The sequence below is a fragment of the Brassica oleracea genome, chromosome C7 (genome assembly GCF_000695525.1).
Source record: "Brassica oleracea var. oleracea cultivar TO1000 chromosome C7, BOL, whole genome shotgun sequence".
NCBI classification, from domain to species: Eukaryota; Viridiplantae; Streptophyta; class Magnoliopsida; order Brassicales; family Brassicaceae; genus Brassica; species Brassica oleracea.
Window position 1 is genome coordinate 48,256,240 of NC_027754.1, and position 27,751 is coordinate 48,283,990.

General features: G+C 35.9%; 7 protein-coding genes across 7 annotated transcripts; 2 read left to right on the plus strand and 5 right to left on the minus strand.

Annotated features, from left to right (window-relative positions):
- The first annotated feature begins 1,181 nt into the window (after window positions 1-1,181).
- Window positions 1,182-4,615, plus strand: LOC106303494. Its single transcript, XM_013739748.1, has 7 exons — window positions 1,182-1,308; window positions 1,388-1,504; window positions 1,623-1,706; window positions 1,776-1,937; window positions 2,394-2,633; window positions 2,727-4,006; window positions 4,057-4,615. Exons 2-7 carry the CDS (start codon window positions 1,415-1,417, stop codon window positions 4,613-4,615), a joined length of 2,415 nt encoding a protein of 804 aa, XP_013595202.1. The 5' UTR covers window positions 1,182-1,308; window positions 1,388-1,414.
- Window positions 4,616-5,473: 858 nt separating this feature from the next.
- LOC106306061 (beta-galactosidase 14) lies at window positions 5,474-10,253 on the minus strand. The gene is made up of 17 exons (XM_013742526.1): window positions 10,034-10,253; window positions 9,853-9,948; window positions 9,655-9,767; window positions 9,511-9,577; window positions 9,339-9,431; window positions 9,023-9,261; window positions 8,829-8,934; window positions 8,678-8,762; window positions 8,491-8,609; window positions 8,226-8,393; window positions 7,282-7,457; window positions 6,980-7,199; window positions 6,771-6,881; window positions 6,565-6,666; window positions 6,323-6,468; window positions 5,888-6,239; window positions 5,474-5,803 (listed from the first exon to the last, which is right to left on the minus strand). Exons 1-17 carry the CDS (start codon window positions 10,244-10,246, stop codon window positions 5,549-5,551), a joined length of 2,661 nt encoding a protein of 886 aa, XP_013597980.1. The 5' UTR covers window positions 10,247-10,253; the 3' UTR covers window positions 5,474-5,548.
- A 660-nt stretch (window positions 10,254-10,913) lies between these two features.
- LOC106306064 (heavy metal-associated isoprenylated plant protein 26-like) lies at window positions 10,914-12,095 on the minus strand. The gene is made up of 2 exons (XM_013742529.1): window positions 11,845-12,095; window positions 10,914-11,446 (listed from the first exon to the last, which is right to left on the minus strand). The coding sequence occupies exons 1-2, from the start codon at window positions 11,920-11,922 to the stop codon at window positions 11,063-11,065; spliced, it is 462 nt and encodes a 153-aa protein (XP_013597983.1). The 5' UTR covers window positions 11,923-12,095; the 3' UTR covers window positions 10,914-11,062.
- Window positions 12,096-12,397: 302 nt separating this feature from the next.
- Window positions 12,398-13,399, plus strand: LOC106306065 (trafficking protein particle complex subunit 2-like protein). Its single transcript, XM_013742530.1, has 5 exons — window positions 12,398-12,512; window positions 12,623-12,719; window positions 12,812-12,890; window positions 12,964-13,045; window positions 13,121-13,399. The coding sequence occupies exons 1-5, from the start codon at window positions 12,480-12,482 to the stop codon at window positions 13,250-13,252; spliced, it is 423 nt and encodes a 140-aa protein (XP_013597984.1). The 5' UTR covers window positions 12,398-12,479; the 3' UTR covers window positions 13,253-13,399.
- On the minus strand, window positions 13,241-15,224 carry LOC106306063 (FAD-dependent urate hydroxylase). Its single transcript, XM_013742528.1, has 7 exons — window positions 15,050-15,224; window positions 14,822-14,968; window positions 14,663-14,725; window positions 14,399-14,561; window positions 14,087-14,315; window positions 13,472-14,021; window positions 13,241-13,412 (listed from the first exon to the last, which is right to left on the minus strand). Exons 1-6 carry the CDS (start codon window positions 15,127-15,129, stop codon window positions 13,489-13,491), a joined length of 1,215 nt encoding a protein of 404 aa, XP_013597982.1. The 5' UTR covers window positions 15,130-15,224; the 3' UTR covers window positions 13,241-13,412; window positions 13,472-13,488.
- Window positions 15,225-15,710: 486 nt separating this feature from the next.
- On the minus strand, window positions 15,711-18,220 carry LOC106306062 (phosphoinositide phospholipase C 3). The gene is made up of 7 exons (XM_013742527.1): window positions 17,871-18,220; window positions 17,579-17,775; window positions 17,338-17,473; window positions 17,055-17,240; window positions 16,750-16,979; window positions 16,569-16,686; window positions 15,711-16,485 (listed from the first exon to the last, which is right to left on the minus strand). Exons 1-7 carry the CDS (start codon window positions 18,177-18,179, stop codon window positions 15,946-15,948), a joined length of 1,716 nt encoding a protein of 571 aa, XP_013597981.1. The 5' UTR covers window positions 18,180-18,220; the 3' UTR covers window positions 15,711-15,945.
- An 8,886-nt stretch (window positions 18,221-27,106) lies between these two features.
- Window positions 27,107-27,751, minus strand: LOC106303496. Its single transcript, XM_013739749.1, has one exon. The coding sequence runs from the start codon at window positions 27,749-27,751 to the stop codon at window positions 27,107-27,109; it is 645 nt and encodes a 214-aa protein (XP_013595203.1).

Sequence of the window (27,751 nt, forward strand, 5' to 3'; positions counted from 1 at the left end):
TGACTAAAGAGAATGAAGAGAGAATGAAGTGTGAATGAGTTGAATGAAGAGGGGTTATATTTATAGGAAATTGCTTACGGCCCTCCGACGACTTTCCGACGAAATTTCGACGGATGTAAAGAAGTCCGTCGGAATTCCGTCGGTATTTTCCAATTTCAAACGGCTATACAACGGTCATATATATTTGTTGGCAACGGTCACATGGTTCGTCGAAAATTCGTCGGAAAATTCCGACGGAATACCGACGACTATACTGTTAATCGGAATATCGTCGGAAGTTCGTCGGTATATTCCGACGACCTATGTTTCGTCGGAATTCCGTCGGAAATGGCCGACGGAATTCCGACGACTTCAAATTTTTGGTTTTCGTCGGAAATTGGTCGGTAATCCGTCACAAACGTCCGACGACATTGAGGTCCGTCGGAATCTCCGTCGGAATTCGGCGTGTTTTCTTATAGTGATATCTACTTATATAAATAATAATAGGTAAAATAGAAATTATAGAATATGTTAAGATTTACTTATGTCTCTAGTTACTACGGCAGTGATGAAAATATGTAATAAAAACCATTATTTTACAGAAAAGAAAAAAGATTAGAAAATACTCAGGAAATCAATTATGACAAAGTTTAGGAGGAGATGAGAGATTGAGTATAGCGGAGAATTGCTCACCGTGCAATCTGTATGTATATACAGAGTACTGTTGAAAAAAGTCCATTTTCTATAACGAAATGATCGTATCCTCATGTCAAAAAGAGGGAGGCAACACATGTGAAGGAAATCCATATTAGGATAAGCAAATAGTTTGGAAAGATAGGAGCAAATTACAAGGGTCTGCATGCAGTTTATATGATTGATAGTTCAATTATTTGTACTGAAGTTTTCTTTTCATGTGTCAGTTGGCTAGTAGTGACATGTTTTCGTGAGAAAGGGAAGGCCTATACATTTTAGTGGGGTTTTAGTTAAACCCATGCATTCTTGCAGATCTTTATAATTGCTGGACGGGCCCGACGACATACCTTAGTAGTAGTTAAAACAAAACAAAAAAATAAAAGGAAAGCATGGGCGTGTCACTGAAACGAAGAAGAAGATTCTCTCTGGCTTGCGCTTCCAAGGTGAAGAGATCGAGGCTTTAATAACCCCCCACCTCTGCCACATGTTATCCATTGCCTCCGAACACTCCTTACCCACCTTCTCTCTTGATTCCTTCCTCCCTCTTCTTCTTTCTCTTCTTAACCATGAATCCAATCCCGACATTATGCTTCTCGCTGCCAGGGCTCTTACCCCTCTTCTTCTGTTTGCGAGCTGGTGCTTTAATGGCTGTCCTCTCATTTCTTGATTTCTTCTCCACTGGTATCTAATGCACTTTTTACTTGGCTTCTTGTAGCGTCTAGCACTATCTACTGCTGCAAACATGTGCATGAAATTACCTTCTGATGCATCTGATTATGTTATGGGAGCTGTACCTTTACTGACAAACCTTCTCCAGTATCATGATTCCAAGGTAATATGGCACTGACTAGTTCCACTCTTTTTCCCAGTTTCCTCCATTGTTTTAGAATATGCCTCTATCTGTCTTACTCGGATTGCTGAAGCATTTGCATTATACCCTGTCAAGTTAGATGAATTATGCAACCACGGCCTGGTCACTCAAGCTGCGTCTCTTCTTTCCACTACCAATTCAGGACGTGGGCAAGCATCTCTCGGTATGAGTAAATTCTTTTGTGTTCTCTCTTTACCTTTCGCAAGATGACATTTTCACCATATTTGCACAGGGCTTAATCCTATTACTTCCCACCTGTGCGAGCGGGTCACCTCTTGGATCCAGGACATTACTTCTTCTGGGTATTAGTAGCATTCTTAAGGATATTCTATTGGGTTCTGCTGTCTCTGCTTATGCATCTGTATCCCCAGCATTGAGCAGGCCTGCTGATCAGGTATTGTATTTTACTTATTGATATCACAAATTTTCTTTTGTGAATACGTTATTAAATAATGTTAGCTTTTAAAATAACTGGCATACAGTGAGATGGTTAGGGGAAACACCTACAAGTCGATCACTTGAGTTTAGGATCAACTCTCTATATCAGCTTTTGTCTCTTCATTTTTATTTGTTTGCCGTAATTTGCTTAGGTGTTTTGAATAGTGTATAGATCATAATATATGTACAGGTCTTTTGAGCTTTATTTATGTGGAAGCAGATGCCTCAATTTACATATACTTGTTTTCTGGTCTTATGTTAGAGGTGGTATACAGAGAAGCGGTTCATCAATGTTCTTTGTCTGGCTTACTTGTTTTTTCTAGCCCGTGGTTCGCTGCTTCTTACACATGACGATGCGAGGTCTTTTGTTTTCAGAAATGTTTTGAGCTATAACTTTTGTTTTGTATCTTAGATTTTTGAGATTGTCAACCTAGCGAACGAGCTCCTCCCTCCATTGCCACAAGGCGTTATCTCCCTTCCTACTGCTGGCACAAACACTTTGGTGAAAGGTTCAGGCCAAAAAAAACCTTCTCTAAGTACCTCAGGAAAACGAGAAGATTCTCTCAAAGTTTCACCTAGACAAAAATTGCTTAGTGATCAACCTGAACTTCTGCAGCAATTTGGATTGGATCTTCTTCCAGTTTTAGTGCAGGTAATTTTTGTTGCATTTGCTACAAAAAGTAATATGCATACTATCTGTTGTATGTTTAACTATCCTTTCTTTCTCTTTTTTTCTTTCCAATAGAAACTCCAAAAGTCAGCTATCACCTTCTCGGCAAAGACACCAGCGGAAGTTAAAAGTAGAGTGAAGGCCACACTTGAGATCCTAGCAGAGGGGGGTATTGGTAAATACCTAGGCCTACCCGAAATGTTCGGCCGGAAAAAAAGAGACATCTTTGCATCGATTCTCGATCGGATCAGACAAAGGATCATGAGCTGGACCACCCGGTTCTTATCAGGAGCGGGGAAACAAGTGCTTCTCAAATCAGTCCTTGCAGCCATACCTAACTACGCTATGTCTTGCTTCAAACTACCAGCGTCGTTATGTAAACAGATCCAATCACTCCTTACCCGGTTCTGGTGGGACGCTAACCCGGAGACAAGGAGGATGTGTTGGGTTGCTTGGTCCACTCTCACCAAACCAAAGTATGCCGGAGGCTTGGGCTTCAGGGATATTGAAAGCTTCAATGATGCCTTGTTGGCTAAAATAGGGTGGCGACTGATTAAAGACCCAACCTCTCTCGTGGCCCAAGTTCTACTTGGAAAATATGCAAAGAACTCGACGTTTCTAGACTGTGTACCGCCTGCTGCCGCATCACATGGATGGCGAAGCATCCTTGCTGGACGTGATTTACTCAAAAAAGGATTAGGATGGGTGGTTGGGAATGGAGAGAATATTCACGTGTGGAAGGACCCATGGCTCTCCCACGTCACACCAGAAGCTCCCATTGGTCCCCCAGCTGAAGGTACAGAGTCGCTGAAAGTAAGTGATCTCCTCTGTCCCATCTCAAACACTTGGAACATCGACAGTATTCGTCATCACCTGCCTCAGTATGAAGAGAAGATACTTAAGATTGTTACGAGCTCCTCCCCGGTGGACAACTTTATCGTTTGGCTCCCAGACCCTAAAGGAATATATACTACTAAAATGGGTTATGGTGTGGCGAGTTACTCTGATCATAGACTGCCCTTTCTACCACCATCCTTTGACTGGCTGAAGCACATATGGAATCTGAATACATCTCCTAAGATAAAGGATTTTCTATGGAAAGTTATAAACAGAGCAATCCCCGTCAGTTCCAACCTAGTCACTCGAGGAGTTAATCCCTTTGCTTGTAAACGATGTGGAGGGATAGAGGATGACGTCCATGTGTTTGCCTCATGCCCTTTTGCCATGAACGTGTGGGAACTAGCCCCCCTAGCTTGGATCCCTGATTCGCACTCTTCTCTTGCAACTATGCTTGTCCATGGTAGCAGAATGATCACACTCCCCCCGTCGGACTCTATGTACCGATATGGCCTTGGGTGTTTTGGAACTTATGGAAGTCTCGTAATAAACTGTGTTTTGATGACAGATTTTTCTCAGCTCAAGAAACGATTCACAAGGCCATCGCAGACGCAAAAGAATGGCAAGCAGCGCAAGAACTGGGCGCCAGCTCCCAACCTCAGCACGTGAAGACCAACGCTCCGACCAGAACCTCTCCAGCTGCGAACTCGAGACCATCGTGCTTTGTGGACGCGGCCTGGAACCCTATCACAGAGGTCTGCGGCATTGGCGGTATCTTCAGGGGAGTAAACTCATGTCGCCTTCCCAACATCCACTACTCCCGCCGGTTCATCTCATCAGCTTTGATGGCAGAAGCCATAGCTGTTCGTTCTGCAGTCATGAAGGCTGCCTCGTCGAATATTCGATCCTTGACGGTGTACTCTGATTCTCAAGTTCTGATCTCCATGATCAAGACAAAGGAAACAAGACCAGCGCTCTATGGGATATTATTTGACATCTTTTATTTTAGCTCTCTTTTTGAAACAATCTCTTTCATGTTTATCCCTCGTTTAGAAAACTCAGAAGCTGACTTGGTGGCAAAGTCAGCTCTCGCTGCGGTGGACAATCTCTCCGTCGATGGAGTGTAACTTATGATTTTAGATTATGAATGCAATGTTTGTTTGACCAAAAAAGATTCATGGTTCTAGCGTCAATGGTTCAAATACTATGGATACTTGAGTTCCATTCCCCCCTTTAGATTTCATTTGGTCGTCACCCTAAATGTTAATTTTCATTTAACTATTGAGTTATAAAAGTTAGCTTCAATGTTTTTCAGTGTCTTCATCATTTGCTTCCTCTCCCATCATATATCAGAGTCTCTTTGGCTGTAAAGTTAAAAGCAAAACATAAATTGACTAATCAAGAAACAATTGTGGTTTTATGGTTCTTGCGCAAGAACTGTCTTCAATTTCAGAGTTGTGGCTCTTCATTCTTTAAAACGAAAAGGCTTAGACCATCATTAACGCAGGGTTCTTAGTACATGGTTCTTAGCAGAATATAAAAACCCGACTCTTAACTTTTAACTGAAAAAGTTAAGAGTCCGCTCTTAAATCTCTTATTTAAGAGCTGACTCTTAGCATTTTCAGTTAAAAATTAAGAGTCGGGTTATTATATTCCGCTAAGACCATCATTAACGCAGGGTTCTTAGTACATGGTTCTTAGCAGAATATAAGAACCCGACTCTTAACTTTTAACTGAAAAAGTTAAGAGTCGGCTCTTAAATCTCTTATTTAAGAGCCGACTCTTAGCATTTTCAGTTAAAAATTAAGAATCGGATTTTTATATTCCGCTAAGAGCTCCGTCCTAAGAACCCCGTTAATGATGATCTTATACCTAATAGCTAGTCACACTACGCAGAAACAAAATAGAGACGCCAACAAAAGAAACAAAAACACAAGCTATAAAATATAAATAGAAGAAAACAATTCTTTCTAATAAATTGGACCACAATATGTCAACACTCAACATTTCATGCTTGCTTCACAAAGTGAAATTTTATTTAGATAGATACCAACTCTTGTTTAATGATCTTGTTTTCGCTTTACCCTATCTTTTAAATCTTGATTGTTTCCCTCTCTTTCCTTTTCTTCTTCTTCTTCTTCTTCTTCATCATCGTCTTCCTCTTCAGCATCTTCTCTCTTATGTTTCTGCTCATTTCCCTGTTTCTTCTCACACTTCACTTGCACTGCCAGCGTCTTAACTATACCTTGACACTTTTTGTCTTCAAATGTCTCTCTTTCTACTACTATTGAACAACGGCTCTTTCCCAAACATTTCTGTGACAAAAAAAAACTCACTTAGTTAATCAACCAAAAAAAATATATCTTAAAACTCACTCACTCAGTTAATCACCACGTTACCTTTTCCACCACTTCTTTGGACTTGGATGCAGAGCACTTTCCCATTGTGAAATTTCCACAAGTTCCTGTGGGATCTCCAAAACTTGCAAATTCTACGGATACAATCTGTTTCCCAGGTGGACACTTGATGAGTGACTTCAACCTCATATCTTTGTTTCTTGGAACTATATTAGGCCCTTGTCTCTTCCAATATTTAACGGACGCTGGATAATTCTCTTCCACAAAACTACATATCGTGTCTCTATTCACTAACACGAAATCAATAGCTTCAAGTTTCACCCCTGGTTCTTCTTCGAAAATGACAAGCATATTCTTCTCCTTTTTCTTCATGAAAGTTCTTGGTATATGATACCTGTATATAGAGTAATTAAGTTCCATCAGATAAATAGGTGTGTTTCTTTTCTCTATAGAAAGTAACAGGTCTAGAGAACATACTCGGATTGAGTTGGCTGTCCAGTAGGAGAAAGGAAAGACATCCAGTATCTGCCTATCCCAATCCCGTTCACCCAAATCAATCCTTTTCCCATTCCGTTCATCCTAATCGCAACCGTGTTCTCTCCCTCTGGTGTCTCAAAGTAAGTCTGTAAACAATAATAAATCCATTATTTATAATTAAGGATTATTAATGTTTAGTTACAAGACAATTAATGTTTTCCAAGTTGACATGTGTGTGTTACCTTGTACCACGTAAGGGGCTTGCGTTCGCCGTTTTTCACCCATTTGACTTTCTTGGATCCTTGTTCTGTGTACACCTCTTTCTTTTCACCTTCTAAACCCGCCTTCAACACATATATATAAGCATTCATTACATCATCAAAACCAAGACGTTGTCTTTTGTCACAAATACAATACTATCATTTTGATCATGCATACACGTACGTACCAGATGTCCCCAGTGATTGTTCTCGGTTAAATCACGCTCTCCCGACTTCAAACCTTTGATGGAAGCACCACGTGGACCCGCAAACCTCTTCTCCATGTATGATCCGCTGTCCTGTAATATATATTTTTTTTTAACAATCCATATTTGGTGTCCCAACATGTATACTCTCTCTCAATCTTGAATAATGTTTCCTATAAATAAATACTCACAGGGAATCCGGTTAGTACACCCAAGATAGAAATGTGGTTATCTCCAGGTTTAAGTTTAACCGGTTTTTTGAATACGAAGCTCTTCATTTCATGGCTTCCATGCTTATTCCCTACGTATTCTCCATTAACGTAAACGATAGCCGCGTGACCAAGACTCGCTACTCTCAGTATAGTCTTAACACCTTTCTTGTCTGGCAAGTCATCTTCTTTAATCTTTATGCTGTATTCATTCATTCATGGAATCAAAAGGCATGAAATAAAATAAAAAGAAAAATATGTTGCTTGTGAAAAAAATTACCTACCTGGTGGTGTACCAAGCATAATCAGTTTTGTCCTTGGTTAAGTAATAAAGCTCCCCAGGAATCAAGGTATCACCTTCGACTTTGGAAGGAACATTCTCACTATACATGTCAAACTTTAGACCTTTGCTGTTCTTCTCCGACTTTACAAAATTTCTCCAGCTGTGCTGGGCCACTATCTGTTTCAGAACAATTATAATACCAGTATTTCTTTGATATAGGCTGGGCATTTTACCCGATATTTGAACCCGTATCCGAACCCGAACCGAAATTCGAACAGAAGTAGCAAAATAGCCGAATGAGTATTGTATTAGGAAAGATTGGATATCTGAACCCGAACGGGTAATTCCCGAACCCGAATAGATATCCGAAGATAACCGAACATATGTATCCTTAATCCTATATTCCTAGTTTACTTCTCTAATTTTATTCAAAATATTTATATTGATTACGCACATGGTTGAAAATTAGATAATATACGTATAATTGCAAGAAAAGTGAATTTTTACTCACTTAAAATTCTTAAAATGCATGTCAAAATTTTTGTTTTATGCATTAACAAAAGTTACATCCAAAATTTAAAAACAATAATCAAATTAGTGTCTTTTATTTTATAATGTTGTTTTCAAATCTATTAATCCTTCAATCTATAAAAATAAAAATCAGTTAAGTGAAAGTTATATTTTTAAATACAAAAAACCATGAGAAATGAAGAATTTTTTTTTTTTCCAAAATCTAAATATCCGAAATCCCGACCCGAAATAACTGAACCCCGACCTAAAAATATCCGAACCCGACCTGAAATATCGAAATACCCGAACGTATTCTATATTCTTATATATACCGAAATATCCGAAAATCTGAAATACCCAATCCGAACCGAACGCCCACCCCATATAATATATTCTGGTTGTCCCTAATTAAAACAAACTTGGACCGGAGCTTACCTGCGCAGTGTTGTAGACGACGGTTTTACAGTCAGGTAAGATGCTGATTGAACGAGATGGTAAAACGAACTTCTGACCTTTGAATTTGACAGTATTGGGTTCTCTTGTGTTGTTGTTTGCTAAGAAAGCCGCACACACATTTGTCCCTGGCTGCTCGTAGTACCTAACCTGCACAAAACCCAAAATCAGACCGGTAAGGTCCCATGATAACCGGATAGAGAGAGATTTAATGTGTGTGGGGGGGGGGGGTTAAGGGTAACCTGACCTCGGTGTCGGGACCAAGTTTCTTGAAACGAGGGTGACCCCACAAGAGTGCCTTCTTGCACAGTTCAAGTGCTCTGTGCACATGTTTCAGGTGACCGTATTTGGGATCCTTCTCCATACCTAACCAAAAAGAGCTTTATTGGGGGTTGGCCTTAAAGTTTTTCAGTGAGAGGGTCTGTAAAATTTACCGTATTCGTCAAGTGGGGCATGGTCGTAGTAACGAGTGGTAACGAAATGAGCCGACGTGCGTCCGAAGTTGGTTCCACCATGGTACTGCACACAGAAACAGAGGTGTCTCACTCTCACATGTATATATTTAGGTGAGGTTAAAGTACGTACCATGTAGTAGTTGACATGAGATCCATTCTTAGAGAAGAATCTAGAAACTGCAAAGGCAATATCCTCCGATCTTCTATTTGTTGTAGGATCCCCAAAAACTCGAAACCTGGAGAAATATAACAGATTATATAGTTTTGAGGTGATGAGAGAGATGAACTGAAGAGCATTGCATGCATGCATGCATGAATACGTACTGAGTAGTCCAGTTCTCGGTCCAAAGGGAAGGCATATCGGGTCTTTTTGGTCCAGGGAAAGTGTCTCCGCAATGCCTTCCATTACAAGCATTAATAATATTGCCAGGAGCATTGTCTTGTTTGCACATAACCCATGGGATTCCCAGATTCATCGACTCCACCAAATTCGCTGCCCATTTTATATATCTCTCTCCATTCTCCTTGTATGCTAGCCTTACCGCATTGTACTCGTTCTCTATCTGCCATTTAATTTTATAGAGACGCTTTGAGTTTGCTCAATGTTTTTCTTAACATCACTTTTTTGCTCTATATATACCTGTCCTAAGATGATGGGACCTCCTTGTGAAGCGAACAGCTTCTCTTCTTTCAATATCCCAAGTATTTTCCTCACATATCTCTCTGTGTGCTCCTTCATTTCCACTCAATATCATCAGATTTCAGAAAAATTACTACATTAAAGCCTTTATATACGGTTAATATATTTTTACCTTGAAAGGTTCATTATCTGTACGGAAGTAGACATCCGGGACCTCGCGTAGCCAAACCGGCAACCCTCTGAAAATTTAATAAATGAGTTCAAGAAAGAAAGAAAAGATTACGTATCATTTTTGGTTTGAATCCTTGTTTCACACCCGTGGTTCCATTCGGCTTGGATAAAGGGTCCAAGTCTGATAGTAACATAGAGACCTTTCTCATGGATCAGCTTGATGAACTTCACCAGATCGAACCTCCCTTTGAAATCCCACTGGAACCCATTATAACTTATCCCATTTAAGCACAATGATTTAAAAAATCAACCATAAAAATAACTAATAATTTTTTATGATAACCTTTCCTTGTTCAGGCTCGTGCACATTCCAGAAAACATAAGTTTGGATGGTGTTTAGTCTCCCAACTCTAGCTTTTTCTATTATACTGGGCCACATCTGAAACAAAAATAAATTCAGATCGATGATATATAGTGTGCTGTTGGGCAATAGAAGACATAAATATGATTAGCTCTCTGCTTACATCTGGTGTGCTTCGAGGGTAATGAACAGAGCCAGAGTACAGAAGCTCTCTTTTTCCATTTATAATTAACGAAGTTCCATCGTATGTTACTCCTTTCTTATTCGTCTTCTTATTATTCTCATCATCATCTTTTTCTTCTTTTGCATAGCCTGCCTTTAAACAAAGCGAAATTAGAAGCAGAATCCCTATCAAATATATTGTTCTTGACTTCATTCTTATTATTTATTTTTTTAAATCTTTTTGTTTTGTGTAATGAAGATTGAAACTCGTAATATAGGAATGCTCCCATGTTTGGAGGATTTCCATGGTTATAGAGGGAAGCTCGGAAACTTTGCTGAACAAGTCTCTCTCTCTCTCTCTCATTTATTTAATTGATTACTACTGCTCTTTCTTAACTGCTAATTAATCCGCATTTTTTGGACTACTTCACTCACCAAAAAAATAGTCTTAAATAAAGTATTATTATCGCAGTATAGGTGTGTGTCTCTTTATAAAGTACAGTAGTCTATTTCTAAGCTTTGACAATTTGAGTTAAAAAAAAAACTTGGAGCACAACCTCTTGTAACCACAACGATTATGCTCAACTTCAGTTTTCTCCTCCTTTGAAATTTAGACATTTGCTTTTAACTCTATAATCTGGACAAAAAGCATTTGGTTTAATGACAAAATTCTCTTTCTTTAACTATCTACGAATCAAAAACCATTTAAAACCCTTGTTCAGCATGGATGGAATGGAATCGTGTAACCAGCAGGCTTAACAAGATGGATTCGCTATCCAGTTGTTCGGCTTTTGTATGTATATTTAAAACACTTTGCTGAAAAGTCACACTTACGTTTATGATAAAAAAAGATTCAATGTCGATCGACATAGGATTGGAGCAAACAAAAAAAAACGGAGTAGGAATATTACAAATTTACAATCAAAAGTGTTACGAGTAGCAAAGCAGTAAAACCAGAACAAGAAACCTACCATATGTAACATTAATATACAGAAACAATAATCAATAACAAACTGAAACGGTCCATATATCACATGAGCACACAGGCTGCTGGATTCTCATCACTAAAAGCGGTAGTGTAGCGGACCTCGGTGGAGCTAGCACGAGCTAGCTGCGAGACTCCAGGGTCATCGGCTCTTCGCACATAACCGGAGGGAGCCTTCTTGTAGTAGACTCCAGCAGCGTAAGGATGAGCCACGACGTCATAAGGCACATAGGGCCAGAGCTCGACCTTCTTGCCGGTCCTGTGAGCCATACGGGACACCACCTTGTTGGGATCGACGTAGCCGACCACAGTGACTTTGTGAGCTTTGGGCTCCAGCGAGACAGAGGATACACCCTTCATTCCTTCCACGGACCGCCGCACTTTACGCTCGCAGCCTTCGCAGTCCATCTTCACTTTGATCTCCACCGTCTATCCTCATCATTCATTAATTAATTAGTAAGGAAAAATAAATAAAAAGAAATAACAATATATTCCGACAGCGAATATAATAAAAGTACAACGTATCCCGGTGTAAAATCTATGGCTGCAACTTATGTCCAGATTAATAAAAACGAATCTATTTGGTCGGAGTTATAAACAATTAACTCAAAAACAAAAAAAAACAAAAATAAGAAATTGAGTGTTCTAGGAATTCACAATAGTTATAACAACAATAATAATGGAAAGCATAGTGAAGACTGATAGAGCTGTAATCAAGGAGGAGATCTACAAAAAGTAACAGTCACATCTCGGGACTCAAACTTTGTTTCACATCGAATCTAGTTTATAGAATAGATTGAGAAAAAGAAAGGAGGTGTGGGGGATAACTGCAACTGTCTGCGCTTTTTAATCTTGTGTCCATGAGAGCAATCAAACATTTCAGAGACATGATCCAGAACACCCATATTTTCTTTTTAACAAAAGTAGAAAAAAAACCTGAGAGATATCAAAGGAAGAAGATTTTTAAAAGGAAAACTTTAGGGAGAAGGAAGGAGAGAGTCTAAATGAGTTGCACACAGCACAGTGATGGGGAGGAATTAAATGATAGCAATGAAATGAGGGGGAGGAGTAAGGAAGGAATATAAAGACAATAATTAGTAAAATACTACTCACTAAAAGTTGTTTAAAAAGAAAAAGAAATGAAAAGAAGGGATGATGGGTCTCCTGGTCCACAATGCAGTCGACGTTATGGGAAACAGAGTAATTGTTATATTTTTGGATTAACCGATGATGACTCGCAACAACTCACACCGACAACGTAACCGACCATGACCAGTCTTTGTTTATTTGGTCTCACTCGAGTCTTGGGCCTCTAATGGATCCTTATTAGGTCCAGTTTATCAAAGGCCCAAAGCATAGGATAATTAATGAAAATCCATCCAGCCCAACTGACGCGATTGAACAACTCTTCTGGCATGGCAACAGACCGCGTCGGGATTCTCCAAAACAATCTCGGAGAAAGATGATCGTCTGCGTCGCCGTCGTCGGCCACCAGGTTATTCCAATTTGCTTTGATTTGATATTGATCCAGATCCGATTCGATCCGATCCAGTGGGGATTCGATCCTTTCTCACTCTGCGTCCATTTTCTTATAATTTGGAACAGAACAATCCGCTTTACATACAGAGCTTCACGGAAGCTGAAGATGCGCTAAAGCTCCACCACATCGTCCACTGCTCCCTCGATGTCATAGATGAGCGAGGTTCTTCTTCTCTCTATCTATCTGAAATGAAATTCACTTTGATTGATTGTTGTTATTGAATTCCAATTTTTTTTTGTTGTTGTTGCTAACAGTGAACAATCCGAGCAAGTCAGGAACGACATTGAACGAGGCATTTCTAGGTCTGCTATACCCAGCACTCAACTACAAAGTGTAAGTAAGTTTAGATTCCTTTTTTTTTTTTTTTTCACTCAACATCCTTTCTCATTGCCCAAAACTCTATTAGGTATGGTTACTTGACTAATACAAAAGTGAAGTTCATCATGGTCACTTCTGATTTGGATGTCAGAGACACCGATGTCCGAAGTGTATGCTTTTCATCTTCCAAAAATTTTGGTTCAATTCTTTTTTGTTTTCCCCTTATTTCTCTTGTGCACTTACAGTTCTTCAGGAAGTTCCATGCCGCATACGCCGATGCCGTCTCAAACCCTTTCCATGTTCCTGGCAAAAAGATCACTTCCCGAACCTTCTCCGAATCCGTTACCAACATTGTTACCTCTTACTCTTTCAACTGATTGTTTTATATATATGTCTTTGTTTCATTGAAATAAATGTCATGTCTTTTCTATTTCTGAAATGGGAACCTTGCCTTGCGACTTTATTAGTTATTGCGAGTATTATTCTATATGAAAATGGATATAAACAAAACACACAGTTATCTTTACTCTTGAAAGCAGAGGTGAAAACTGGTGTCCAGTTTATAGTCCGATGAGACGAAACACCAACTACTAAGCTCCAGCATTCCGCTTGCTCATGTGGGGACGAGGCTTCCGCAGTCGAAATGAGACTTTTTCAGCAGCAACCGAGAAAGGAAAGAGGACAAGAACTTGTCTCTCAACAGGTTCATCCACTTCCCTGTGCTCTGCTGTATGAATCCTACTGTATATGACGTTGTTATCAGATCTATGCTTCTCCATTTCCTTTTTCCTGCGTACTTCTTCAGACCTTGTTCAATCCGCTTATATCTCTCCCCTTCATCCTCTGTTTCACCTTTAGCTTTTATAGCTTCACCGAGACAACGAGCCAGGATAACTCCATCCTCCATGGCTGAGCAACCGCCCTGTCCGATATCTGGAGTCATTGGGTGAAGTGCATCCCCTGCAACGCATACGTTGTCCTTTGCGATGTTTGCCCATAAGAGTTCCCATGGGGGTCGGTACTTGAGTCGAGACATCACCATGCTATCAAGATCGGTGGTCTCCACCACACTCTTAATGTTTTCAGGCAAGTCTTTGATCTTGTTCAGCACAAATTCTTTGATGTTTTCGGGACTTGTCTCCTCATCTAACCAAGCGCAAGGAAAAGAGTCAGTGACAGCAGAGGAGGATATCAGGAAGAGTTCGGTTTACCTAATTCAGTACCAGTGTGGGTTAGGAACCAGTAGACAGTGTTGTGGTCACAGGGGATAAAACCCGACCGAACACCGTTGCCATAAAACTGGAAGAACTTTTTCCCAAATCCATGGCCTTGTGGAAAATGTGTGAGCCCTCGGATTGCTAACCGGGAAGTTGTAGCCGGATTCTTGAAGCCTAGCCACTTACCAACCACTGACTTCACACCATCACACCCTACCAAAACCTGAAGAATGTGGTTCAGAAACCCCACATTTTCACAACAGGACCAGCCTGTCCTTAGATTATTTACAGAGAGGACAAGTGTACCTTGGTTTTGAGAATAGTGCCATCAGAGAGATGAACCATCTTGTAGTATCCAGACAATTCGATATGAACAACCTTAGACGAAAACCTTATGGTCCCTTGAGGCAACTCATCCGCTAGAGCCTCTAACAGGACCTTCCTTTGTACGCATCGAGACTCGTATTCTCTGACAAAACAATTAAACAGGTTTTAAAGTTTTCTTCTTTTTTTTCAACAAAAAAATAGCATTCATATATTTTGTGAAGAAGAAGGAAGAAAGAAAGATACTCGGATTTTGGAAAGAGCATTTCCTTAGAAGGATTTCCTGGGGAGATGTGTCCCACCACCCATCTGCATGCATCAAGATTCAAGAAGAAGAAGATCAAAGATAAAGTTGTCTAGTCACAGAGTTGATATGAACAATACTGTTAGCCTGACGATAGATACCCTTGAAGGAGATCATGGAGATCACGAACATGCTGAGAAACGCCGAGAGCTTCCATAGCCTTCCAAGCGTTGAACCAAGTAGTAAATGCGAATCCTGTGGCTCTCAGCTTATCTGAAGATTCCAGCACCATGCTTCTAATCCCAAGCCTGTGTGACACCACTTTGATTAACGTTACTCTGCTTCTAACTAACTCAAAGGAAGGAAGAGCTACTTTCACAAACACAAACCTATGGAGTCCAACGGCGGTTGAAAGGCCGGAGATTCCGGCGCCAGCGATGACAATATCTAGGGTGCCAAGTACTTCCATGGTGCGCTGATTGATGATCTTAGGAAGCTCGGCGTTTATTCCCCTGTTGTTTATATTTTTATATACAAGATTGTGGTGGAGGATGGCAAGTCAAACAAAGGCACCCAGTTCTAGGCAGGCGGCTATACAATAATTAAAATCGAATTTTAATACTCTATTAAATTATTATTATTATTATGAAGAAGGCCCTACTTATTCGTAGTAGTCCCTGTTCTAAAACGCCCCCGCGGCGACCGCTTAATCGGCGATTAAACGTGAATCGGTAAGCTACTATGGCATTTTGCCCCAATTCGTTCAAAAAATCGGATTCTTTACAAAAAGTTTGATTTTTCTAAATTGTAAGCACAAAATCATAAGTTTCGCTGTGAATCTATCATAACTAGGCATAAACATCATAAAAATTAGTGAAAACACAGGGGAATCGTGAAAAAAAAGTTGAAAAACGCAGAACTAGAGTTCTTGAGCGACTGATAAAAGGAAGAAAACGAAGGTAATATAGTAAATGTGCATTCATTAAAGAAAAAATAACAAAATATACAAGATCTCGCCTCGAACCCAAGTTTCCTGCTTATATATAAGACTTCCGACCAATAGACTACGGTGAAATCTTGTAATGTTTGGACAAATAATAATATATATACTCGGGGTTGCCGCACGGATAGCTCGTAGCGAATTTCTGGTAGTGAAAGGGGGAGACAAGCGCGTATTATAAAAGGAAACCATCACATTATTTCTCTAAACTATATTACAGACAAATGCAAGTAGCTGCTAGCTGCTTATTTGAAGAAATTGATTTAAGAAAGAAAGAAGAACAAGTCAAAACGTGTAAGGAGGGTCAAAGTAGAAGCTGACGAGAAGTCTAGAGTTCTTGTAAGGCTTTCCTGCTCGATCATGAAGCCGGACGGCTCTGATTCCGGACTTGAGTTCCGGGAGTGGAAGACATGTCTGTCCTGCGAAATCATTGTGGGTGTCATTGTCGTAATCTTGGACTCTGAACCACACAAGTGCCAATTCTGGCACAGAGAGCTGAAACAGGAACTCTTGCTTCCATATAGGAAACCACTGATCAACTGCTGTCTCGGTTCTGTAAGAGACCGTGTCCCTGGGAACTCCTGCAATTCCAATCTTGACGAAGAAATCAGGAGGAGAGTACTGATCGAAGTGTGTCTGAGGGAAATCCAAATCCCACCCTTCCCCTGTGAAGATTTTCACCTTAAGAGTGGTCTTGATGGGAAGCCTTTTGCATGGGTCAAAGAGTCTCTGCGTGTCTAGCAAAATGCGAGGCTTTTTAACGTAGCCACATCCACCATTGGCTTTGAACATTCCTTGCATTATCCATAGTTGCTTCCCATGTCCCTTTTCAACCCATTTTTTAAAAAATATTTATATTATTAAAACAAGATCTGCACCATTCCATGAATGAACAGAGCACTACTTACTTGCATGTTAAAAGCAACCATTTGAGCACCGTATGTCCATCCTACATGAGGGTCGTAATTTGATGAGTCCACTCTTGTTCCCTTTGGATATATCCTCACTAGATTCCTCTGTGTAAACCTGTTCAATGCTTCAATACGTTTTGTTCATCACATCTCACTCTATATATATAATTTTATTTACCTTACAACATCGCTTCCTCTGGTTCTAACCACATTCTCTACCCACTGCTCATTCACGCTTATCCTTCGAGGCTTCTCTGGATCATCTCTCAAGCAATCCTCCAAACCACTTTTGCAATTTCCAGCGTGAATCGCTATCAAGTCTCTATATCCAACAGCTTCACTCTCTTCGTCTTCTTCATCTTCTTCAGGAATCTTGTTTTCTCCTCTCCATGACATATTAATAGTGCCCTATGACAACGAAGAAACGCTGAGAATGTTTACAAAGTCAATTCAAAATATTTGCGTCATATGATCAGTTCTTACGCTCCAGGAAGTGGTTCTATCTACTGGAGTTCTTCTTGAGGACTGAATAGCTTGGCTCTCAAGATACTCCTTTGGAGGCTTTGTAGAAATAAGAATCTTCTTCTTAAGCTCTTCTGGTGATGGAAAGTGCTTACAACTCTCTGAGTCAGAACGAAACAGCATCCCTCTGAATGTTCTAGTTAACATCTACAACAACACATTACCCAAATAAAAAAAAAAAAAAATCAGTTAAAACTTGTAAAGCTCCTCTGTTCTGAGCAAAGGAGAAGAAGATACGTCTCACCTTAGCAACTTTCCCTTGAAGATTGGGTGGCAAATGATCTTCGAGAGTGACTATGACTGGATAATCAGACACATAAAACGCATTTTCCTTTATGGCGTTGAGACATTTCTGCAAATCCTCATGCGAGGTAAGCGTCCTGATGATGAGCACCAAAAACATATATATATATATCAACTCTTTTTAAAGAAAATAATTTATTTTTTTGAATAGCATAATAATAGTGTGTTAGTAGGGTACCAACCCGCCATGACGAACTTCAGCAGCGTTTCCAGAAGGATTAGGCCATAAATCAAGCTCGATCACTTTTACACCTTTTCTCAGAGACTGCACGATCGGCTCTACGCTGCTTCTACTGTTCACTTGATTCCCAGTCAAGTAAGAGTTGTGTCCCGTGTACACAAAGTAATGCGCTAACGGGGCCTTCATATCATGATGCACCTTTTTTTTAAAAAAAGTAACCCACAAGTACTGTCAGTTAATTAATGTGTTGTGAAAGAAAAGTAAATGATGAACATCTTTAATCTTTTACGTACCTGGCGAGACAAGGGAAGAGGAGAGTTTGTATCGCTAAAGAGGTAGCGATAGAAGGCGTTTAGATGAACAAAACCATGTATATGGAAAACGTTGTGGTGTTTAACGCTGTTGAAGATACCCTGCACGTAGTCCATCCCTGCGTGCCCTTCTCCTTGGACTTCACTCACAAACCTTAAAAGGTCATCCGAAGACATCTTGCCGTTTCTTGAGTAAGCTTCGAAGAGTCTCTTGATGCTTCCTGGTGGCTGCCTCGTTTTCTCCTTGAAGCTCCTGCTACAACAGAAGCACACTTTGAAAGTCTCCGACATTTTTATTATATCTTCTTCTTCTTACTAGCTATACTTCTTACTTGTTCAGCAACATAGACACATATATATATATATATATATATATATATATATGCGCGAATATTATGATAGGCACTAATTTAAAAGTGATAAAAATTAAGGAATATATGCTCGTATCAATTATCATCTCTTCAAAGGAACGTGTTTCGCTATTCGCATTAATTAATTACTACTATCATTCTTAAAAGTAATGTTATTCGTGGTTATGAAAACCTTATTATATTCATGCATGGGTCGGATGAATAATATTTAAGAACCGGTTCTTAGTTCTTTTAAGTTAAAAATTAAGAGATGGTTTCTTATATCTCGATAGGAACTCCACTCTAAGAACCTCCATTAGAGCATGATTAACCCGGTTTCTTAGCGGGGTTCTTAATTCACGATTTGATAAAAAAAAATTCTTTTTTTTTACATTTTTTGGATAAGAGATGACTCTTATATTTCTTATTTAAAAATCGATTCTTACGTTTTTTTAGTTAAAATCTAAGAACCGTCTTTTACCCGAAACTAAAAACCCAAGTTAAGAGGTTATTCATGGTGTAAGGCTCTTGTAATTACGTCTTCTAATTTAGATGGGCATATATACTGCCAGCCTAGCTTTTTCGAGGTGCGAATAAAAAGAGAGCACTACCAGAAGCATCAAATATATTCTACACAAATCATTTTTTTTTTCAGATGTGTTTGAAAAAAAGAAAATATACGTACATCGCTTAATTTATGTGAGAAATTAACTAAATGACTTCCCATTATTATCGTTCATTTGTCTCTCTGTAAATTCTTTTTCTCTTGGCTATATAAGTTCACATGCAGAGAGCATCGGCGAAGGGATTATTCACAATCTAAGTACTTGTGCTCTCGCATCATTCATTTGTTGGCTAAGAAATGGCTTATTTATCCCATTTTAAATTCTGAAATTTGCAATGCAGCTAGTATAGCTCCATCATGGATCTCCATTTATCATCTACCTCTCTTAATTAGTTCACACGAAACCATATATCGAATAAGTTGCACATAAGCTATAGATTTAGAAACAAAATGTTCAATTTCATTAAAATAGGTTTTGTTTGCTTTTACTTTTCTTTTGCTAAAGTTTTTATAGTTGCTTGTTCCACTTCTATTATTGGCACTACAAAGGTATAAATAACTAGAAAGAGTCGATGGGGGCAAAATTTAGAGGCACATATATTAATAATAAGAATTAAATAATGTTAGGTAAAGTGACATATCTCACTTTATCCCAATCCCTTTCGTGTCGCAATATACGATTAATAAAAATTTAGAATGTCGTTAGAAAATTCAGAACAATAATAAAAAGTATAATTTTCAGTATATAGAGCATTTAACGTAAAACTCATGTTGTCTCTGTTTTCCAAGAGAATAACAATTTTATAGTGGTTATTCCATTGTTTTAGATAGTAGTATGAAGTTTTATTAATTAAGTGATAAAAAATTTGAACGATTCTCATATACCTTGAAAGAGAGTTTAACGTACATTAATAAAAATTTAGAGTTTCGTTAAAATAGATTTTGAAAACAATCAAAAATATAACAATAATGTTTTAATACATAATTTCATCCTAAACTAACATATGATGATGGTCAAAGAGGTTTGGAACCTTTGTTGTCTCCATTTATCTAGAGAATAACGATTTTATAATGGTTTGTCCACTAATTTAGGGAGTATATGAAGTTTTACTAAATTAATTTATAAAAAAAAATTGAACGATGCTCATGTATCATGAAAGAAAATTTAGCATACATTAATACAAATGTAATATGTGGTTAGAAATTTTAAACAACACTAAAGATTATAGGCTTCAGTATATAAAGCATTTACCAAAATTCAATCTTTTGTAGGGGTTAGCACATAGTTTTTGAGAAAATTTCAAAAAATATGACAGTATTGTTTTAATGCATTGTTGCGTCATGCACTAACATATAATGATGTTGAAAGAGGTTTTGAAGTCTTTCTTGTCTCCTTTTTTAAAGAAAATAGCGATCATATAGTTGGTTATTTCACAGATTTTGGGAGTATTATGAAGTTTTACTAAATTCATTGATAAAAAGTTATAACAATTCCCATAAACCATGAAGGAGAGTTTAACATACATTAATACAAATGTAGAATATGGTTAAAAATTTTAAAACAACACTAAAAAGTTTGGGCTTCAGTACGTAGAGCGTTTAACCTAAAACTCAATATTTCGTATGAGTTTATAAATAGATTTTGAAAACAATCAAAAATATAACAATAATGTTTTAATACATAATTTCATCCTAAACTAACATATGATGATGGTCAAAGAGGTTTGGAACCTTTGTTGTCTCCATTTATCTAGAGAATAACGATTTTATAATGGTTTGTCCACTAATTTAGGGAGTATATGAAGTTTTACTAAATTAATTTATAAAAAAAAATTGAACGATGCTCATGTATCATGAAAGAAAATTTAGCATACATTAATACAAATGTAATATGTGGTTAGAAATTTTAAACAACACTAAAGATTATAGGCTTCAGTATATAAAGCATTTACCAAAATTCAATCTTTTGTAGGGGTTAGCACATAGTTTTTGAGAAAATTTCAAAAAATATGACAGTATTGTTTTAATGCATTGTTGCGTCATGCACTAACATATAATGATGTTGAAAGAGGTTTTGAAGTCTTTCTTGTCTCCTTTTTTAAAGAAAATAGCGATCATATAGTTGGTTATTTCACAGATTTTGGGAGTATTATGAAGTTTTACTAAATTCATTGATAAAAAGTTATAACAATTCCCATAAACCATGAAGGAGAGTTTAACATACATTAATACAAATGTAGAATATGGTTAAAAATTTTAAAACAACACTAAAAAGTTTGGGCTTCAGTACGTAGAGCGTTTAACCTAAAACTCAATATTTCGTATGAGTTTATAAATAGATTTTGAAAACAATCAAAAATATAACAATAATGTTTTAATACATAATTTCATCCTAAACTAACATATGATGATGGTCAAAGAGGTTTGGAACCTTTGTTGTCTCCATTTATCTAGAGAATAACGATTTTATAATGGTTTGTCCACTAATTTAGGGAGTATATGAAGTTTTACTAAATTAATTTATAAAAAAAAATTGAACGATGCTCATGTATCATGAAAGAAAATTTAGCATACATTAATACAAATGTAATATGTGGTTAGAAATTTTAAACAACACTAAAGATTATAGGCTTCAGTATATAAAGCATTTACCAAAATTCAATCTTTTGTAGGGGTTAGCACATAGTTTTTGAGAAAATTTCAAAAAATATGACAGTATTGTTTTAATGCATTGTTGCGTCATGCACTAACATATAATGATGTTGAAAGAGGTTTGAAGTCTTTCTTGTCTCCTTTTTTAAAGAAAATAGCGATCATATAGTTGGTTATTTCACAGATTTTGGGAGTATTATGAAGTTTTACTAAATTCATTGATAAAAAGTTATAACAATTCCCATAAACCATGAAGGAGAGTTTAACATACATTAATACAAATGTAGAATATGGTTAAAAATTTTAAAACAACACTAAAAAGTTTGGGCTTCAGTACGTAGAGCGTTTAACCTAAAACTCAATATTTCGTATGAGTTTATAAATAGATTTTGAAAACAATCAAAAATATAACAATAATGTTTTAATACATAATTTCATCCTAAACTAACATATGATGATGGTCAAAGAGGTTTGGAACGTTTGTTGTCTATGTTTCTTTAGTAAATTGCGATTTTATAATAGTTAGTCCACTAATTTAGAGATTAAATGAAATTTACTAAATTAATTGATAAAAAATTAGAAAGATGTCCATGGACCATGAAAGATAGTTTAAAATACATTAATACAAATGTATAATGTGGTTCGAAATTTTAAAAGAATACTAAAAAATATAAGCTTCAGTATATAGAGCGTTTAACGTAAAACTCAACATATTCATAGCGATTTATACATAGATTTGGTTAAAAATTCAAAAAATATGACAATATTTTTTAATGGATAGTTTCATCCTGCACTAACACATGATGATGTTCAAAGAGGTTTGAAATCTTTGTTGTCTCTGTTACCCAAGAGAATAACAATTTTATATTTGGTTATTCCGCTGATTTAGATAGTATTATAAAGTTTTACTAATTAATTGATAAAAAATTAGAACGGTTCTCATATACCTTGAAAGTGAGTTTAACATACATTAATAAAAATTTAGAATGTCATTAGAAAATTTAGAACGACAATTAAAAGCATAAGTTTCAGTATCTAGAGCGTTTAACGTAAAACTCAATAATTTCGTAGGGGTTAACACATAGATTTTGAGAAAAATTCCAAAAATATGAAAATATTGCTTTAATGCGTAGTTGCCTCTTGTACTAATATATAATGATGGTCAAAGAGGTTTGGAACCTTTGTTGTCTTCATTTCTCTTGAGAATAGCGATTTTATAATGGTTAAGTCTACTAATTTAGGGAGTATATGAAGTTTTACTAAATTAATTTATAAAAAAATTAAACGATGCTCATGTGCCATGAAAGAGAGTTTAGCATACATTTATACAAATGTAGAATGTGGTTATAAATTTTAAAACAACACTAAAGATTATAGACTTCACTATATAAAGTATTTACCAAATTTCAATATTTTTGTAGGGGTTAACACATAGATTTTGAGAAAATTTCAAAATAATGACAATATTGTTTTAATGCATAGTTGCGTCATGCAGTAACATATGATGATGTTGAAAGAGGTCTGAAGCCTTTGTTGTCTCTTTTTTTTAAAGAAAATAGCGATCTTATAGTTGGTTATTTCACCGATTTATGGAGTATTATGAAGTTTTACTAAATTGATTGATAAAAAAATTATAACAATTCCCATAAACTATGAAACAGAGTTTAACATATATTAATACAGATGTATAATATGGTTAGAAATTTTAAAACAACACTAAAAAGTTTGGGCTTCAGTATATAGAGCGTTAAACGTAAAACTCAATATTTCATATGAGTTTATAAATAGATTTTGAAAAGAATAAAAAATATAACAATATTGTTTTAATACATAGTTTCATCCTAAACTAACATATGATGATGGTCAAAGAGGTTTGGAACGTTTGTTGTCTATGTTTCTTTAGAAAATAGCGATTTTATAATGGTTAGTCCACTAATTTAGGGATTATATAAAATTTACTAAATTAATTGATAAAAAATTAGAAAGATGTCCATGTACCATGAAATAGAGTTTAAAATACATTAATACAAATGTATAATGTGGTTAGAAATTTTAAAACAACACTAAAAATATAAGCTTCAGTATATAGAGCGTTTAACGTAAAACTCAATATATTCATAGCGATTTATACTTAGATTTGGTTAAAAATTCCAAATATATGACAGTATTTTTTAATGGATAGTTGCATCCTGCACTAACATATGATGATGTTCAAAGAGGTTTGGAACTTTTGTTGTCTCTGTTACCCAAGAGAATAACGATTTTGTAGTGGTTATTCCACTAATTTAGATAGTATTACGAAGTCTTACTAATTAATTGATAAAAAATTAGAACGATTCTCATATACCTTGAAATAGAGTTTAACATACATTAATACAAATTTAGAATGTCGTTAGAAAATTTTGAACAATAATAAAAAAGTATAAGTTGCAGTATATAGAGCGATTAACGTAAAACTCAATATTTTCGTAGGGTTAAAACGTAGATTTTGAGAAGATTCAAAAAATTTAAAAATATTGCTTTAATACATAGTTGCATCCTAAACTAACATATGATGATGGTCAAAGAGGCTTGAAACCTTTATTGTCTATGTTTCTCTAAAAAATAGCGATTTTATAATGATTAGTCCACTAATTTATTGATTATATGAAATTTAATAAATTAATTGATAAAAAATTAGAAAGATGTCCATGTACCATGAAACAGAGTTTAAAATACATTAATACAAATGTAGAATGTGGTTAGAAATTTTAAAACAATACTAAAAATATAAGCTTCAGTATATAGAGCGTTTAACATAAAACTCAATATATTAATAGCGATTTATACATAGATTTGGTTAAAAATTCAAAAAATATGACAATATTTTTTAATAGATAGTTGCATCCTGCACTAACATATGATGATGTTCAAAGAGGTTTGGAACCTTTGTTGTCTCTGTTACCCAAGAGAATAACGATTTTATAGTGGTCATTCCACTGATTTAGATAGTACTATGAAGTTTTACTTATTAATTGATAAAAAATTAGAACGATTCTCATATACCTTGAAAGAGAGTTTAAAATACATTAATAAAAACTTAGAATGTCGTTAGAAAATTTAGAACAACAATAAAAACTATAAGTTTCAATATATAGAGTGTTTAACGTAAAACTTAATATTTTCATAATTTTAAGAAAAAAATAAAAAAATAAGATAATATTCCTTTAATGCGTAGTTGCCTCATGTACTAATATATGACGATGGTCAAAGAGGGATGGAACCTTTGTTGTCTCCATTTATAATAGTTAGTCCACTAATTTAGGAAATATATGAAGTTTTACTAAATTAATTTATAAAAAAAATTGAACGTTACTCATGTACCATGAAAGAGAGTTTAACATACATTAATACAAATGTAGAATTTAGTTAGAAATTTTAAAACAACACTAAAGATTATAGACTTCACTATATAAACTATTTACCAAATTTCAATATTTTTGTAGGGATTAAATTTTAAAAAAAAATGACAATATTGTTTTAATACATAGTTGCGTCCTGCTATAACATATGATGATGCTGAAAGAGGTTTGAGGCCTTTTTTGTCTCCATTTTAAAAGAAAATAGCGATCTTATAGTGATTTTTTCACCGATTTAGGGAGTATTATGAAGTTTTACTAAATTAATTGATATAAAATTATAATCCCATAAAGCATAAAAGGGAGTTTAACATACATTAATACAAATGTAGAATGTGGTTAGAATTTTAAAACAACACTAAAAAGTTTGAGCTTCAGTATATAGAACGTTTAACGTAAAACTCAATATTTCGTATGAGTTTATACATAGATTTTGAAAAAAATCAAAAATATAACAATATTGTTTTAATACATAGTTGCATCTTAAATTAACATATGATGATGATCAAAGAGGCTTGAAAACTTTGTTGTCTATGTTTCTCGATTTTATAATTGTTAGTCCACTCATTTAGAGATTATAATTTACTAAATTAATTGATATTAAATTAGAAAGATGTCCATGTACAATGAAAGAGAGTTTAAAATAAATTAATAAAAATGTAGAATGTGGTTTGAAATTTTAAAACAATACTAAAAAATATAAGCTTCAGTATATAGAGTGTTTAACGTAAAACTCAATATTTTCGTAACGGTTAACACTTTGATTTTGAGAAAAATTCAAAAAATATAACCATATTGCTTTAATACATATTTTTCTCCTGTACTAATATATGATTATGGTCAAAGAGGTTTGAAACCTTTTTTGTCTCCATTTCTCTAGAGAATATCGATTTTATAATGGTTAGTCCACTAATTTAGGGAGTATATGAAGTTTTACTAAATTAATTTATAAAAAAAATTGAACGATGCTCATGTACCATGAAAGATAGTTTAGCATACATTAATACAAATGTAGAATGTGGTTAGAATTTTAAAACAACACTAAAAAGTTTGAGCTTCAGTATATAGAACGTTTAACGTAAAACTCAATATTTCGTATGAGTTTATACATAGATTTTGAAAAAAATCAAAAATATAACACATCTTTCACTAACATATGATGATGTTTAAAGAGGTTTGGAGCCCTTGTTGTCTCCTTTTTTAAAGAAAATATGATTTTATAGTGGTAATTTCTCCGATTTAGGGAGTATATGAAGTTTTACTAAATTAATTTATAAAAAAAAATGAACGATGCTCATGTACCATGAAAGAGAGTTTAGCATACTTTAATACAAATGTAGAATGTGGTTAGAAATTTTAAAACAGCACTAAAGATTATAGGCTTCAGTATATAAATCATTTACCAAAAATTAGAAAGATGCACATGTACCATGAAAGAGAGTTTAAAATACATTAACATAAATGTAGAATATGGTTAGAAATTTTAAAACAACACTAAAAAGTATAAGCTTCAGTATATAGAGCGTTTAACGTAAAACTCAATATATTCATAGCGATTTATACATAGATTTGGAAAAAAATTCTAAAAATATGACAATATTTTTTAATGAATAGTTGCATCATACACTAACATATGATGATGCTCAAAGAGGTTTGGAACCTTTGTTGTCTCTGTTTCCCAAGAGAATAACGATTTTAGAGTGGATTTTTTTTTTTGTTCATCAAACACTTTCATTAAACTTAACTTAGGTTTGCTACAAATGCATTCAAAGTTTGCTTAGCTAAAAAGTCAACAGAGGAAACAGAGTCTCTGTTGACCCAATGAAACGAGACAGAGTTGAACTCTTCAGATAAGGCCTTGATATCTAAAAGAATAACGATTTTAGAGTGGTTATTCCACTGATTTAGATAGTATTATGAAGTTTTACTAATTAATTGATAAAAAAATTAGAACGATTCTCATATACCATGAAAGAGAGTTTAACATACATTAATAAGAATGTCGTTAGAAAAATTAGAACAACAATAAAAAGTATAAGTTTCAGTATATAGAGCATTTAAGGTAAAACTCAATATTTTTTTGTCAACTATGCATTAAAACCTCCGCCAACGACCTGATATCTGACATGATTCCATGCAAATCTGATATGGTTGAACCTTCAAGTATTGCTGTCACCAATATCTTTGAGTCCGATTCAAAGGAGATTTGTTTGTAATCCATTAAAATTGCTTGCTCCATTGCTGAACGCAAGGCTAGACCCTCCGCCACAAGGGTGATTTCACAAACGTGAAAATCATCGATGTCGACCTGTTGAAAACCTCTCTCGGTCTTGAAAACTTCCAAGCTGCTCCTGCAGTTAGACTTTCTTTCTTCCAAGCAGCATCAGATTGACAGATTGTCTCGAAACGATAGTCCTCCCCTTTCATTACTCTTGTAGTCGTCAGATCCGGTTTCAGGGGCTGAGCTGCACTCCATTCCTTGCCATCAACTATCGCTTTAGTTACCACTTCTTGTTCCATAAACGTTTTGTCTTGAAAGATTCGATAGTTCCTGGTGATCCATAGACTCCAAATGACCCATGCCGCTAGGGAACCAGCGTTAACTCCCGTCGGTGGCAAGCACACCTCTGCTTGAACACGGCTCCAACCTTCCGAGAACTGGTGTAATCCAGCCAGCGTCAGCTCCTTCTTAAAGGGTACTTTTCTCCACGTTTCTTGTGCAAAAGGGCAGGTGAAGAAGACGTGCGTGATTGTTTCTACCTCTTCGCACCTTACGCAATTTGGGCTTGGGATGATCTTTCTACTCGCTAGTCGCTCATTGACAGGTAAACCCCAGCTTTCCAAATCAGCAACTTGATCTTCATAGGGGAGTTTACTTTCCAGACCTTTTTCGCCCAT